This window comes from Rissa tridactyla, chromosome 3, assembly GCF_028500815.1.
Source record: "Rissa tridactyla isolate bRisTri1 chromosome 3, bRisTri1.patW.cur.20221130, whole genome shotgun sequence".
Lineage (NCBI taxonomy): Eukaryota > Metazoa > Chordata > Aves > Charadriiformes > Laridae > Rissa > Rissa tridactyla.
In genome coordinates this window covers 18727324-18744192 of record NC_071468.1, presented here as the reverse complement: position 1 = coordinate 18744192, position 16869 = coordinate 18727324, and the positions used below count along the sequence as shown (strand labels likewise).

The 16869-nt window shown below is 39.6% G+C and overlaps 1 protein-coding gene across 8 annotated transcripts in view; it reads right to left on the bottom strand.

Moving 5' to 3' along the window:
• MRPS5 (mitochondrial ribosomal protein S5) overlaps positions 1-16869 on the bottom strand; it is a 63025-nt gene that overhangs the window by 22851 nt on the left and 23305 nt on the right. For all 8 annotated transcript variants that reach the window (XM_054194733.1, XM_054194734.1, XM_054194735.1 and 5 more), the window contains exon 5: positions 13929-13963. In XM_054194733.1, the coding sequence (XP_054050708.1) occupies positions 13929-13963 (35 nt within the window). The remainder of the gene's footprint in view (positions 1-13928; positions 13964-16869) is intronic.

Sequence of the window (16869 nt, the reverse complement as noted above, 5' to 3'; positions counted from 1 at the left end):
ACTGCAATACAGAAAATAATCTGGACTCCTCTACCCCTCACTCAGCAAAACAGATGAAAGTTTTTCACCAGATATTTGAAGTGTCTTTTATATAGGCTTACTCATCACAGCTCTGGGATAAACCCCAAGTGCAGTTCTCATCCAAATTAGTAATGAGCCCAACCTGCAGAGAAACAATTGACTAAACCATGTTTAGTGCTGATAGTTTTCCCCTGTCACATGTGTGAAACTCTTCTATAACTCACTAGGAAAAATAACATAGCTCAAATGCCCTGCTGACACAGCATGTGTCTAAATGTGGCCTCATTCTACAGCTCACATCTGAGTGCAGATCCTTTGGATTAAACCCACAACAATGCATGCTCAAAGTCGTACCACATCTGAAATGGCTTTGTTTCTTTTTCAAAGGATGATCCATAATCATGCGGAATTATAATTCACCTAAAAGCTTCTGAATGTTCCAAATGCCAATTATTTCATCCATACAGGCTGACAGGTAAAAGAGATAAAAAGATTTAGTTATTTAATCACCAGAACCAGTTGGAGGTAGTATCCTTAAACTCCACTTTCAAGGCAGGCCAAAACTCTTGAGAACTCCAAGGATATCAGAAATAAATTCTAGTGCACAGCTCTGACCTCTCATTCTTTCCTGTGACAGGTTGCTTCAGGTCCTATCTTAAAAACTGTTAGAAATTTTCATTGTCAGTCTAAAGACACTGTCAGCATCATCCAGGGAACAGAAAACCTCCCTGTACTTCTAAAGGCAAAATCTAGAGCTCAAATCCCCCAAAAGTACTTTTGAGCCAGCATCTCATTTGAAGTAAGTTATTACTCAGAGAGTATCTTGTATACCGTATAATTTTTCAGTCAAGGATGTCAAACACTGGATCTCAGACGCTGTAATTTCATGCAGCATTTCCTTTTCACAAGCCTTTTTATTGCACCCTTTGCAAAAACAATAGCTAGAAAACAATTTCCAATGACTTATAAAAAGAAACGAAGGTATCAGACTGTGTATTAAGGAATATTCTTTTTGTCACAAGTAGCAAGTCTACGAAGATTAATTCTGTGGTCTTAAAACAAACATGGACTCGTGGGTTTTTTGCTACTTCGTGGAAAGTTGAAACTATGGCCCTATATTCTATTAACAATCCCCTGCTGCACCTAGACAATTTATTTTTATTTAGTGGATGCACAACAAATGACTACAGAGCAATACGGTTATTAGTCTCTTCTGTGTTCATATTCCCTACAGATAACTCTCTGCAGTTGCACGCACTTTTGTGACAATACATTTAGAAATACTTACGACAAGGTCCTTCGTATCATTTTGACCAAACAAACCTTTGTTTTTCTGACTTTATCCCTGCTTTCGACCAACCTTCTCTACTGCCCCACTGATATTTGCCAAGGGCTGGATTCAGATGATTAAATAAATACAGGTGACGTTCAACGGCAAGAACATAAACCTTGAGACTTCTGTTAATCATTTCCAGCTAGGAATAGTGGCTGTTTGTTCAACTCCTGCTCAGATTTTGGCTAACGCACAGCTCATGCTAAGGCCTGATGTACACCGTGAGCAGCTTCGTTAGGTCGAAGCGAGGACAAACGTGATGGCCGGGAAGGGCTTGCTGTCCCCTGGAGCACCATCCTTGCATACCGATTGTCTGGCAGTTTCTTTCGAATCCCCTGACTCATGGCAATGGTACAGACCAAGCTTCCAAGCTGGATGGTACAAATATGTCAGCTCACCCAAAAAGCTTTTGAAGCGGATCCGACAGCAGCTGGGCTGCTGAGGCTTTTGTGCTTCCTGGCGTGATACAGGGGATGCCCACACCGTGACAGAGGCAGAAGGATGTGCATTCTTACCCTTGGTTTGGTAACTATTTTGCTCACAGGTGTACAAGTTGGGAGTTGCAAGTTATGAATTAAGAGAACCTTTTGAGTTAGAAACCTCATGAGTTAAGTGATGAACTAGTGAATTCACGTGTTAAACTAGTCCGTACAAAAGGGACTGAGTGCTTGGTTGTTTGTTTTCCTTCCTAGTAAGCTCATAAAATAAAAGTTTAAATTACAGAGTATGTTGCCCTGTAGATTTGAGCGATCCAATCGGGCCCTGACAAGCACACCTAACACTACTTTGCACATGGGCAGCACAACCCACACCAGATGCAAGTTGTGCAGAGCCTGATCAGAAAAACACTTTTTTCCCTGATTGCTCTCTTGAATCTTGCTTCTCCGAAGTGCCATACAACAGCTGAGGTAAATGCTGCATCCAAACAGGTCTCAGAGAATCAAAACAAGCACGCTTGAATCCAGCTGAAGAAAACAGTGAAAGAACATGCAAACGACCAAATGCACTTGGCAGAAACTGCCAGTTTTAAGAAATTACAGGTTTTCCATGAAGTCTTGGCACATGAGGACTCAGACATGAACTGCCAACACTATGATACAACTCCGTGAAGCCTATCCAATCTCAAGCCAATTCAACTAAGAATAAAGTCTGTAAAGAATACTACTGGAGGTAATGTGCAAAAAAAGAGAGAAGATTTAGGCGAGAGCCTAGAATCTGGCTTCATTTACTGCATACTACCTTGATTATAAGACAAAAGGATTTCTTCACAAAGGCTTTCTGTAAAGGTCAAAACTAACTCAATTTCTACCAAATATAATCTGTGTGCTTTTCAGAATATCCACTCAATTATCCGCTCAATGCAATTTACTTGATTCCAAGGAAGAACCAGTTAGTCATTTTTACTATGCAAGTGTTAAAAAAGATCTCTTTTGTCCTCTCTACTTCCCCCCCTTCCCATAGTCTTAGAAAGTAAAAACAAACAAACAAACAAAACCCACAAAAACACCCCAAAGAAAAAGGTCCACATACAGTTTTACCTAAAACATAAGAAAGAATGAGAGATTAACTCTGAACTAAAATAGCAACATAAAATGACTTTGTATTTCAAGGACCAAAAAAGGTAATACCACTATCCTGGTACCCAGCTCATGACATATGAAGCTCTGTATTAAACCAAACCACCAGTATACTTCTATCTGCACAGAGCAGCTTTTGCTTTAAAGACAGTCCCAGCACCTTTACGTTGCTGCCTTTTGCGCCATTTCTCTGTACACCCCCCCCACGGCAGGGGGCTGGAACAAGATGATCTTTGAGGTCCCTTCCAACCCAAACCATTCCATGATTCTATCACCTCACCTGAACTTCTTTAGCAAGTCTATACCTTTCTGTAATTTAACACTCAAAATACAAATCAATGTTTTTTGGTTTGTTTTAGGTTTTTTTGTTTAAAAATGACGGTACCGTATCCTAACCATCTGGCTGAAAAAGGGAACTATTCTGGCAGTGGAAAGGTTGCACTGACCCAGTTACAACGGGGCCATGCTTGCACAAAATTCTTCAAGTAAAGTTATCTTTATCAGAAACAGATAAAGAAAACAAAAAAGCGTGAACATAGTAGTAAGTGATCAAAAGGCAGAGTTTTCACAACTGGCAGACGGCAACTTCAGCGCTGGACAAAAAAGCCTCAAGATCTGTCTTTTGCAAAGGGCATTATTTATAACTTCTATCTTTTCCCTCAGAAAGCTCCCCTTTGTGAAAGATTCACAGGGCCACTAATCTCATGTTACGTGCTTTCAGGTCTCACTGCTTACTAGGTCTCACTTCCTAATTTTGATTGTGCTACGAGGCAAATATCGTAACACAGGATATCACGTAGGCTACATTTTTTACTATGTTACCATGTTGATTTTGGAGAAAAACTGAAGAAAAATTCATCTGAGGACGGATGATACGTGAAATGGAGCCTTCCAGTTAAGATCAGAATGGCATATGTCAACTACAGCTGTAAATTTTAGCTACCACTATTATTACATTCTGTTAAACACCAGCAAACACCAGTTTATAGCTTTTACATCAATTCTATTCACAGAAATTCTTCTCACATGTAATATATGCGCAAAGCAGAAAATATTCCTTCAGGTGGGCAGGGAAAGAAAGAAACAGGTAGCCCAAGCCACCCACTCTCAGTAACGCAATAATCTATAGGAAAGCAAGAAACAAAACCAACATGCAGTCCCTTAGCACTCGCTCAAGCTAGCTTTTTCTCTATGACAACTTTAGATTACATGAAAATCTGACCTTGTCTGTACTCTATTCTACAAGCAGGGAAAAATCAAGTTAGCTTTTCTGTTTCTACAGTACAAGAAAACACTTTAATAAGCAATTTCTCTTTTTTAGCAAGGGAGCACAGCCCTTCTACTAGCATAATCGCAACAGAAAAGGGCTTTTGTATCTTTGTTCCTAAGACAGTCCTTTAAAAATGGCTTTCAGTTTCTTCCTGCAAAATATGATTTCCCAGCAAACATTGTTTTAATCTCCTGTACTGTTGTGAAGATAAAGATAATGGAAAAGACATACAGAAGTAGCATCATGTACACCATTTATTTAAAGTACGAATGCTAAAAAAGATCTGTTTATTTCTAAACTTGTTATCAGAAAATTATAGGACTCAATTATCTTGGGCTCACTCTGACTTTGAATATAGAAGTTTTTGTTCCTCCTGCTGTTTTTCTGCAAAACCCACTTCTCTTTCTCAGTTCATACCTGTGGCAATTTCGTGTAACAGTAAAGCCTCAACCTGCTTCTAAAAGCTTTTTTATTGTCTAAATTAGATATGAGGAAGAAATTCTTTACTGTGGGGGTGGTGAGACACTGGCCCAGGCTGCCCAGAGAAGCTGTGGCTGCCCCATCCCTGGAGGTGTTCAAGGCCAGGCTGGATGGGGCTTTGAGCAGCCTGGTCTAGTGGGAGGTGTCCCTGCCCAGGGCAGGGGGGTTGGAACTACATGATCTTTAAGGTCCCTTCCAACCCAAACCATTCTATGATTATTCAGATACAACAAAGCAGTGAAACGGATTTCTATAGCACGTGGAACCATTGCATAGCAATTTATTTTGCTGTTTAATCTAATGAATTTGACTGCAAATAATTATGCCAACATGGAATGGCAGACTTTAGTAAATACCTACTGTAGTACCCAAACTGACAGTCAGTTGTGACATGTCACAGCAACAAAACACAGCCACTTTTCTGCAATGTGCCCTTTCAATTAACTAAAAGCACTGCCAACTGCAGGGCTCATTAAGAAAAATCAATTCTTTTATGTGCAGTGCCCATGCAACTCAACTATTACAAGCTGCCTTCCAACACAGACACAGCTAAAGGCTAAGTGGTCCAAATGGTCTTTGCTATGCCATCCACTCCAAAAAATTCCTTTTAAGTAAAGGAGCTTTAACAAATTGTGTGAGTTTTCCAAAACCCACCACAACAATCTACTGTGTGTACAGCTACTCCTGACCTAAGAGGAACTAAAAAAAAAAATAGAGAAGGCTTTTGTGATTCTTCAGCATCTCAAATGAAATCGTGCTGCGTGTGGTTTTAAAACTGGGGACCTCAAACCAGGACAATTTTGCATATTAAAATAAGAATGCATAAAAAGTACATGGTGCAATTCAGGACATCTCATTAATGCTCATGTAAATGTTCATTGTTGCATTTATCATTCTCAACATAATCTCTACAATACTATTAAATGGGAATTTGGTATATAAAGGGATCAGATGATACCCTTACATATGATCAGATCTTCATCGTCTTTTTTTCCAATAATATGATCCTTGAAAAGGTGTTTTGGGGAAGTCTAGAAGTATGCACACCAGCATATGCGATAAGGCATAGAAGCATGCAACACATTTATTATTGCAGCAAACCACCTGTGACACCAAGTGCAAGTTTGCTACTCATTTTATTTTCTGCCACGTCTAGGCACCAATGGCAAATTTGACAAGAATATATTAGAGATACTTGAGAAAACAGAAAAAATCTTGATACCAACTTCATTCGTATAGGTTTATATTCATGTCTATTTAGATACACATGACATACAGAGCATTAAATATGAACTGCCAGTGAAGGTCAGATCCTTTGATAAATGTTATCTTAAAATTTAGACTGCAAACACTCATTAACAGAAAAGATATCCCTCATTAAACTAACTTCAATTTAATTTGTTCTTGTGCATACGAGTACCACTTCACACATTCTGTTGAAGACAGAAAAGTCGATCTTATACAGCAATTTAGTTTTAAAATAAATAGTGATCATACCCAAAGAATAAAATAACGTTGTGAAGTTAACACAAAGGACCCTGCAAATACTCATCTTACTCTAAGGTCTAAGTACTAGAACGCTAAAAATTAAAAATGAAAAAAAATTATGAGGACTTAATTCAGGAAAAAAATTACTCTGGCAGCAAGGCAAAGAAAGGTCTATAAAAAAGTTTAAAGACAATTGACAAAAAAAAACTGAAAAAGAAGCTATTTTTCATTCGCAAGGATGTTAGCATCGCTCTGAGCAGCAGATATTGGAAAGTGATTTTGCTCATTTTCATCGTCAACATAAAAGAGCACTACCAAGTAGCAGAGACACCTGAGACAATGTCTGCATAACGCTGTTTCAGGGCAAACAGAACGTGAGGAACAAGCATGAGCTCAGCAATGGAGGGATTCACTACATTTACAGGGAGAGGGGACTCTAGAAATTAGGAGAAGGAAGGAAATATATTTTTAACTCGGGCAGGATGAAAGCCCTTTGGAAGTTCCAACAGGACAGCGCTGTTCTCAAATGCATCCAATACAGAAAGAGAACAGTTCAACTGCTGCAGAGAGATATATAAATATATATATATATATATATATGGACTAGATTACAGACTACTTCCAGCTGCTACCAGGGAGGAAACCATTTCTCTTCTCTCTTATCACACATACTGGCTACAGATCTACTTTCACCTCATGATAGCGTCAGATGAATACTCCTTGGGTGCTGAGTACATATATTTGAAGGCAAATCTACCCTAACCTTAATAATTATGCTACTTACAAAGGAAAATAAGTAGAGTGCACAAAGATGCCTATAGATTAAATGAAATTCACCTGAAAAGTCTTAAAGAATCACAGGAAAATGGGTTAGAAGGTTACCGACTTTGTCTCCCCATTCCCTCTTGACAGATTTATCTAACTTGTTTTTAAAAACATCCAGTGACAGACATCCCATAAACTTCCAACAATCCATCCTAGCATTCAACTTTCCATTTGCAACTCCATACTTTCTGTCTAAATTTCCCTTGCTCATTATTTAAATCCATTGCTTCTTATCCTTGTCACAGCAGGACATGTAAAACAGCTTATTCCTGTCCCCTTTGGAGGATTTTGTAAAAGAAAATAAACCAACTCATGACTTTTAATTACACAATCTGACATTACAATACAACATCATTGTTTTCCATGTCTCAGAAGAGATTCAAAACCACTGGATTTTGATACATAGGAGTAATCGAGAAATCTTTCAAGCCGCTGGATGGATTCCCAACTGATGGTCGTCTCAGCGAAATGCAGGAAGATAATCAAGGACAAAGAAACCTCTTTGCTCATTTATCAGGACAGGAGAGAACCTTCAGAGGCTTTTCTGGAGTAGAGCTGTCAGTCAGCTTCTGACTTGCCTGATTATTCTTTTAACTTTCAGACAAGGAGCTGTTGTGAATCAGGCTATTCTGCTTAAGGAAAATCCCTCTCTCCCAATTAAATAGACTTAAAGTAACTCATTTTCCAATAGGTTATCCTTGTACACAGTTTGAAAGAAATGAGTGCTGCTCTCAGTTAACATTAACTTTGTTCTTACTCTTGCACCCGGTATACACTATTTGTTAGTTACTCAAGGCCATTTAAAAAGTATTTTATCTTAATTCTGGCAAAATCGTACCTTCCCTGGCCACACATATTTCATTAAGACAATGGATAGAGTCCCATTATCACATCAAATAAAACACTAAAATTCTCAAATATTGATGAATATAATTTCTGAATAAAACACTTCTTCATGGAAAGTACCTCACCAAGGAATGGCAAATAATTTCAAGCAAAAGGCAGTTGACCACCATTCCAAAGAGAGGTGACAATGACAGGGAGTTGAGAGCTAAAAACAAAAAGACAGAAATCCCTTTCTTGTTTCCACATAAGAGATGTGGTTCACAGCTGATATTCAGTACTTCTGGTTCCACCCTTTATCCTAAGCCTCTAGATAAGAGTAACGTAATAATAATGTAAGAGTATTATTATCAAAGGACATTATTTATTTCCTTAACTTGAAGTATCTGCTATTTTTCTCAAAAGAGACAGTGATTGAAACTAGGTGCTGATGTAGCTTTAAGGTCTCTTGCACATCTCGCGTCCTATTCCTAAACCTATTGCAAAGTACCACCAATAAAAGGCAGATAAAGGGACTCTCTGCTCTATACATTTGGTCCTGTTCTGGACTGGGACATGGCCATCTCCTTCCCTCTTTGACTACAATCCCACTTAAAGGGCAACTTTCTCCTTTCTCTCCAAACCAAGTAAACACTTGATTTCACAGTTCTTTAGGCACCAGCTCTGATTTTATTGTCAAGAGACTGGTTCACTTTTTCCTGTCTCAAAAAGGGAGATGTTTGGCCACGTTCCAAGAAAAATGCAATCAGGCATAAGGTCGGGCAAGAAAAATCAATGTTTGGCACTTACGGTTTTCTTAGAGATATGCAGTACACAAGAAAGTTGCAGTCTCAAATAGATCAAAAGCTGAATACGAGGTTTTACTATGACCATAATGCAAAATCTTGAGACAGAATAACTGTTTTCAAGTGCATCCTACTAATTAAGAACATGTTATTCCTTGCCAGGTTTTTCAGACAAAGGATTTAAAAAGGATCTGCATGAAGGAAAACCAGCTGTTCCAACATTCTATGACAACGCATGGTAATGGAGAGAGAGAGTGCGATCCCTTCCAAAAAGGGCATCACTAATGAACTTTGGTAGTGGAAAACAAATGATATGCTGTGAGTGAAACTGAATAGAAACTCAAACACAGGTACTTTGGAACAAATACCTTGTATGGACACAGGTTCAACATAATATTGGCTAAAAATACAGGCAATGTTTCACAGACCTGTTTGGTAAGTGAAGCTGTAGTCACGTAAGTAAAAGTAAAGTGATGAACAGTCATCTCTAGCCATTTAAAATTGCATAACAACTCAATGGACACTTCATTTTAGTGATAAAAGGGTATCAACATTCATATTAAGCAAAGAGACCTGATGTGCATCTATCACAGTATCACAATCTATCACCGAATGTGTATTGATTCAGGTTAATACCTTGGCTCTCTGATCATGGTTAGAAATGAGAGAAGTCTCTTTTTCAAAGCAGCAGCTAGACTAGTATAGTTTTTCAATAATAAAGTAGTTAAATATGAATTGCAAGTGAAGGTTCTGATAATAATCCTGAAAGGAACATAAGTCTAATAAGCAATTTCATCTGAGGGAAAGTAAACAACATGAGAATGTTCTAAAGTGACAAGTTTATGTGACTGATCATAGCCAGCACAGCTTCACGAGGGGAAAATCCTGTTTAATTAACTTAATTTCCTTTTATGACAAAGTCACCCATCTAGTTGACCAAAGGAAGCTACCAGATGTGGGGTGTTTGGATTTTAGCAAAGCTTTTGATATTGTCTCTCAAGGTACCCTATCACAGCTAGACATGTCCGTAGCACGTTGGGTGAACAACTGGCTGTCGGGTTGGGCTCAAAGGGTTACAGTAAATGGGGTTACATCAGGCTGGCGGCCAGTCATCAGTGGGGTTCCCCAGGGCTCAATTTTAGGGCCTGTGCTCTTTAATGTTTTTATAAACGATCTGGACGCAGGAGTCAAATGTACATTAAGTAAGTTTGCCAATGATACTGAATTAGGAGAAGCTGTGGACTCCCTCAAGAGCAGAGAGGCCTTACAGAGACATCTGGATAGACTAGAGAGCTGGGCAATCACCAATCATGAAATGTAACAAGGGCAAGTGCCAAATTCTCCACCTGGGGCAGGGCAATCCTGGCTATACATATAAACTGGGGGACGAGAGGCTGGAGAGCAGCCCCGACGAAAGAGGTCTGGGGTTTGGGTTGATGGCAAATTGAATAGGAGTAAACAGTGTGTCCTGGCAGCCAAAAAGGCCAACCGTGCCCTGAGGTGCATCAAGCACAGCATTGTGAGCGGGTTGAGGGAGGCGATTGTTCCACTCAACATCGCACTGGTATGGCCCCACCTCCAGTACTCTGTACAGTTTTGGGTGCCTCAATATAAGAAGGACATCAAACTATTAAAGTGTTCTGGAGGAGGATGACCTTGTCTCAAGGGCAAGACTTCAAAGGAGCAGCTGAGGTCACTTGGCTTTTCCAGCTTGGAGACGGCTGAGGGGTGCCCTCATCGCATCTACACCCTCCTCAAGGAGGGAAGCACAGGGGGAGCTGATGATCTCTTCTCTCTGGTGACCAGTGATGGGACATCAGGAAATGGAATGAACCTGTACCAGGGAAGCTCAGATTGGACATTAGGAAAATTACCACTCAGAGGGTGCTCGGTCACTGGAGCAGGCTCCTCACAGAAGTGGTCATGGCACCAAGCCTGTCAGAGTTCAAGGAGTGTCTGGACCATGCTTTTAGTCCTATGGCTTAGTTTTAGGTAGTCCTGTGAGGAACAGGGAGTTGGACTCAATGATCCTTAATCCGTCCCTTCCAACTCGAGACACTGTATGATTCTAATTACTTTACATACAAAGCTACTGGGTTGATTTATGCACCCGAGTATTTGTATAACAAGGTTTAACCAAAGCACAATTCAAATTTTGACCAAAAGTCCTTAGGGTTTCATTTGGTCTGTGAGACTTCAACAGCAGTTACTGGAGGCTCTGATTCTTCCACCCAGGGTGCCCAATTATGCAAAGGAAGCCACCTTGCAGCAGCTGTTTCCAGAGTGGGAGGGCTCTCTCACAACCACCTCTGCAGAACGCTCCACAAGGATGCCTTGCATCCTGCAGCTGACCTGAAGAGTCATAGGCAGTTTCTTGCTTTATGGGGCTCCACAGACTGGCAAAGTGGGCTTCAGGGCACAAGGAGCTGAACAAGGCTCTAAAATCACAGCCCACTGTAAAGTGCTGCAAGTAACACTGAATTTTCACAGCCCCTTCTCCTTCACCAGTAAGATCAATACATATGAACAAGAAAGACTTAGCCAAATGGTATCTTATCTGGGAGCTTTGTGATGGCCCCAGCTGGAAACGGTCAATTTGCCACATCGTAGAGGGTGTTGCTTTCTAATGGATCAATCATTTTAGCAAATATCATGTCCTTTCAAAAAATTATGTCTTTAAAAAAAGAAATTAAAAAAATTTGATATTTCAGTTGGCTAAAAACCAAACTTCTGGACACAGATAGGGTAGGAAATGACTTGGCCACTGCTACCACAAGTCTCACTAAAATTACAACACAAGTAGAAGAAAAGGGAAAATGCAAGGACAGAGAGCAAATAATTGCTCTCACTTCCAGAGCTGGTCCCTTTCTGGATGCTGTGATTCATCTGATCCTGGACTGGGAGCAAATGAGTCACAAAAAATCAATTTATTTCTGAAGTCATGGTTCCCCCCAACAATGCTTATACTAGTTCTACCGTTTCCATAGCAACTAATGCATTTGAAATGAAAGAAAAACTAGTAAGATAAATGGGAAGCATAAAATATCTTGCAATAGTGTGGGTGCGCATAGCACCAATTGTTGATGGTCTGCTTTGGAATGAATTGCAAGTTGCCTTCATCAGTAATGGCTTTTCCATTGAGAAGTAACATGGGTCCCCATATCTGCATTATTAACAATTCACACATTTCACCACTAAAAATTATTACCTTGTTCCTGAAGCAAAATCCACCTTTATCACATTTGAAATAAGTATCTTCTCTTACCATATTCTGAGTGGTGTTTCTGTTGAAGTCGTTAAGAATTTGGGTCGCTAAATAACTTTTTTGGTAGCATTAAGGACCTTACCCTTTAGCTTTAAGTTTTGTTGTCAGTCACAAGTATGTTGAGTGACATGGATTTAGTAATATCACTTCACACCAACCAAGGGACTGCATACAACCAGTTACACACTGGAAAGTCACTGTATGTTTGAAAACGGTGACAATGTAATGAAATTAAATATTTTTAAATTTCTGTAGCTTCTTAATTTACCACAACAAAATTATTCTAAGGTGATACGCTGATTTCATAGAAGCACAGAATCACTTAGGTTGGAAAAGAACTTTAAGATCATCAAGTCCACCCAAAAACGTCACACTGACAAGTCCACTGCTAAACCATGTCCCTCAGCACCACATCTACACAAATTTTAAATACCTCCAGAGATGGTGATTTAACCATTTCCCTGGGCAGCCTGTTCCAACGTTTGATAACCCTTTCTGTGAAGAAATTTTTCCTAACATCCAACCTAAACCTCCCCTGGTGCAACTTGAGGCCATTTCCTCTTGTCCTATCACTTGTTACTTGGGAGAAGAGACCGACCCCCACCTGGCTACAGCCTCCTTCAGGTAGCTGTAGAGAGCGATAAGGTCTCCCCTCAGCCTCCTTTTCTCCAGGCTGAACAACCCCAGCTCCCTCAGCCGCTCCTTGTAGGACTTGTTCTCCAGACCCCTCACCAGCTTCGTTGCCCTTCTCTGGACACGCTCCAGCACCTCAATGTCCTTCTTGTGGTGAGGGGCCCAAAACTGGACACAGCACTTGAGGTGGGGCCTCATCAGTACCAAGTGCAGGGGGATGGTCACTGCCCTAGTCCTGCTGGCCACACTATTGCTGCTACAGGCCAGGATGCTGTTGGCTTTCTTGGCCACCTGGGCACACTGCTGGCTCATATTCAGCCGGCTGTCGACCAACACCCTGGGTCCTTTTCCGCTGGGCAGCTCTCCGGCCACTTCTCCCCAAGCCTGTATTGCTGCATGGGGTTGTTGTGACCCAAGTGCAGGACCCGGCACTTGGCCTTGTTGTTATATTTCATTAAATACCTAGGACATGCAGAATGCGTTTCAGCACACAGGCTGTTCTTTAAAATATTCCAGACTTCCATTAAGAAGCCCTAGTCAGCCAGTCACAGAGTTCAAGAGTACAGAGAATAATTCTATGAAGTTCAACCAGGAATAAGTTTGTGAGATAAGCACGTAGGAGTCAACCTTATTACTTGTAAATAAAGATAGCAGGATTTACAGCATATACTAGATCTTATTTACTAAAAATCAGAGACAAGGAAAATATGGGAACACAGACATCTCTTGCCAGTTACTACTTTTGATTGATAGACATTTTTAAAGTGAGTTGATGCAATATAATCTGTTCAGAAGTGAGGGTGGAAACAAGACTTGCATTAGTCCATTCATAACCATCATCTTTACTCTGTCAATAAGCACAATGACAAAGTGGATATAAAACTATGAATGGGAAATTTTGTTGGAATATTTTTCCCAGAAGACACAAATATCACAGTTTAAGATGTCTAGGGCAAGTGAGTATTTTATTACTTGAGACACACACAAAATGGGATCTTCATCCCACTCACTCTCTGCCTGGGGCTCCTGCTTCCCCCCTATAATTCATTATTTATTTTACAAGCAGAATTATACAACTTCCTACTTGTAGTTTTGCCTGAGAAATAACCCTAACGCTTTACTGTATTCCTTATTATGGTTGTATGTTAACTCTTAAAAGCTTTATCTGTGGGAATTTGCCATTTCAGAGTTACTCCAAACCACCTTTGAATTAGATATTATTTGCTCAACAGAGAAGATAATCTGGCGTTCTTTTCATTGGGGCCTTATGTCATGCCATTGAAACAGAATACCAAACTAATTCCCACTGCTGTAAGATTGACTTAGCAGAGACTGGTTAAATAATTGCAAGCTCAATATAAAAGAGGGATAAATATTTGAAGTCCTTGAAAAGATCTGTAATGCTTACCTCAATGACTCTTGTTTCAAAATCTTCGTAAGTTTCTGTTGGGAGAAAAATAGGGTATTACATTTCCTTGTATTACTTGCCTATCAGCACAGCGCCCTGTAGGCGGTATAATTTAAAAAGGACACAATTTTTATGTAACTGTAATTTAGAAATTAATGTCAGCAGTAAGTAGCAAAAGTAAGAATAATTTGAAAAAACATATCAAAAGTGAGCTTCATTAGCTGCTTCCTGTTAAAAAGACCTCAAATGTTTTTTTACTTTACACCATTCATTCAACTTCTTTTAGAATAAGGTTGGTGAAAAAACAGAATATAGTTCTTATTTATAAAGCGTAGGTGTTTTTAATTTCTTCAGTGAAGTCAACATATGTGAGGAAAAGTAGCCTAAAAAAAAAAAACCAGTTAAAATGGTAACTTCCCAGAAAGTGTAATACTACTTGTTATAATTACAACACAGCTCCTGTAGTAAGAGATGACAGTGATTAAATAGATTCACTGTGCTCTATTAGGGACCCCAACCTCCAGCTGCAATCAATACCTCATCTTTTTAAGTACCATACATGCCGGAAAGTAAGATGGAAACAGTCTCCAAAGACTGTCCAACCTAAATAACCAAAGTAGCAGAAAGGAAGAAAAATAATCTTTTTTTTTAAAATGGTACAGTAAGACATACAAATTTAACTGCTTTGTTTGAACATCACACAGAAAGCAAAGCTGACACAAAAACGGAGACATCCTCAGAATCTGATTAATATTTTGATCACAAGCTAAGCTATACATCCTCTCCAAATTAAATCTGAAACTTCCTTTTGGAAATCGCTGCAACTCACCACTTACATTGAAGAATTTTTGTTAAATTATATCTGATTCCTAACTCTTTCCAACTGCAGAAATGCTATGAAAAATAACTATCCACAGTGTGTTAAGAAAAAAGAGTTTTGGGTTTTCACTGGCTGGCAGTGTGAACTGATGTCTTCCCTAAATACTGCTCTAAAACTGTAAATGAATCCCAAATTTCATATACACTGAGCAAAGGATGTAAGTGGTTACAAAATAGAAAGGTGCATCACCAAATGGGTCACTTCTGTTACGGCCAAACTATTATCCAATATTGTTCAGAATATTCTGAAACTTGCATTAGACAATCAACAGGTATTCAAAGAAATTGCAGGTATTTCTTGACACATATTTCTGTGAAATTCCCAAAAGGGGTGGGGGATAAAACAAAACAATACAATACATAGCCACTTCAAATAACCAAGAATCACACAGCCAGACCTTTTTTTTTTTTTCCCTCTATCAATTTCAAATTCTGTCTGAAAAAAAATGTCTTTGCAATCACAACTACAGCATCATTTATTTTGTCTAGTAACAGTTAAGGTGTGTTGGACTGTAAAATAAAGATCACTTCCACGTCACATCTGTGTTCAAGTCTTTTCATCACAGCAGTACTGAAGCACTGAACATGGAGCTCTGTTCAGGTGAGCATTACACATTTGGCTCTAAGTGGCAAACACATCCTTTTCACTGCACAGAAAGTAAGTTTCTGCTCTGTCATAACAAGGAACTTCAAAGCAGCAAGATTTTGAAGGGTCTCACAACATCGTAGGGAAGGAAAGGGCAAGAATAATGGAGAGCTCTGGGCATGACAAGGCCATCTACAGGTGCCACCTCCAAAGACGGTACGTCAAAGGAGAGAACGCAAACCCATGCGAACAGCAGCCCAGGCAGATCTTCTCCATAGGCCTTCACCCCGACACACGCTGTAAGAAAAGTCAATCCCTCAGGCTTGGCTTTCAGCAGTTCCACCAGCATTTCTCCAACTCCATTTTATGGAAGCAGGCAAAAATGCTGCAAATCACGGATACTGCCAAAAAGATCTCATTTTCTCCGAGTTGCTGTTTCAAGACCTGATGACCACACAAGCACTCGAATATAAATTGCAAATATATTATTTCCTTTTATGGAATTGAGAGCATAGTTATAAGTGATCTATATTTTAATACTGATACATTTTTGCACAAAGCATATTCTATTATCAGCTTGGCTGTGGAAAAAAAACCTACTGACTTTCAAAACAACGGAGTAAGATGCAATGCCTTGCTATAAGAAGCAGAACAGGTAACAGATCCTTCTAACATTCTGTTTTTTCAATCTACTCAGGAACAATAGTGTTATGAGGAACGATTGAAGGAGCTGGGACTGTTTAGTTTGAGGAAGAGGAGGCTGAGGGGAGACCTCATCACTCTCTACAACTGCTTGAAAAGACATTGTAGAGAGGTTGGCGCTGGTCTCTTCTCACAGGTAATTAAGTGATAGAACAAGAGGGAATGGCTTCAAGCTGCAACAAGGTAGGTTTAGATCGGACATTAGGAAAAAATTCTTCACAGAAAGCGTGGTCAGCCACTTGAATAGGCTGCCCAGGGAGGTGGTGGAGTCACCATCCCTGAATGTGTTTAGGAGTCGTTTAGATGCGGTGTTAGGGGATATGGTGTAGGGGAGAACTTTGTAGAGTAGGGTTGATGGTTGGACTCGATGATCCCAAGGGTCTTTTCTAACCTAAATGATTCTATGATTTCAGTACAACATAGAAGACCAGTGTTAATTGAGGCACTTAATACTTATTTTATTTGCTGTAGTCACAGTGAGATTCTTGAGAAAGACTTGGGAGCTGAAAACACTATAATGGTGAAGAACAGGGGACTCATTCCTTCACCAAACATTGCTTTATCGTTTACATATAATCTCCAAGATCGTTATAAACATGAGCATCTTGGCACAATTTAGAGATCTGTTAGTCTACACGAAGCAGACTTCTAGCTCACAGTAGAGGATATAAATGCCAACAGGCACTCTGCTCCTCTCTGAAGCCTCTTCAGTTGCATAGAAACACTGTAAACTTGGTTGAAAAATAATTTTATTTCTAACTGAAAAATACTGTT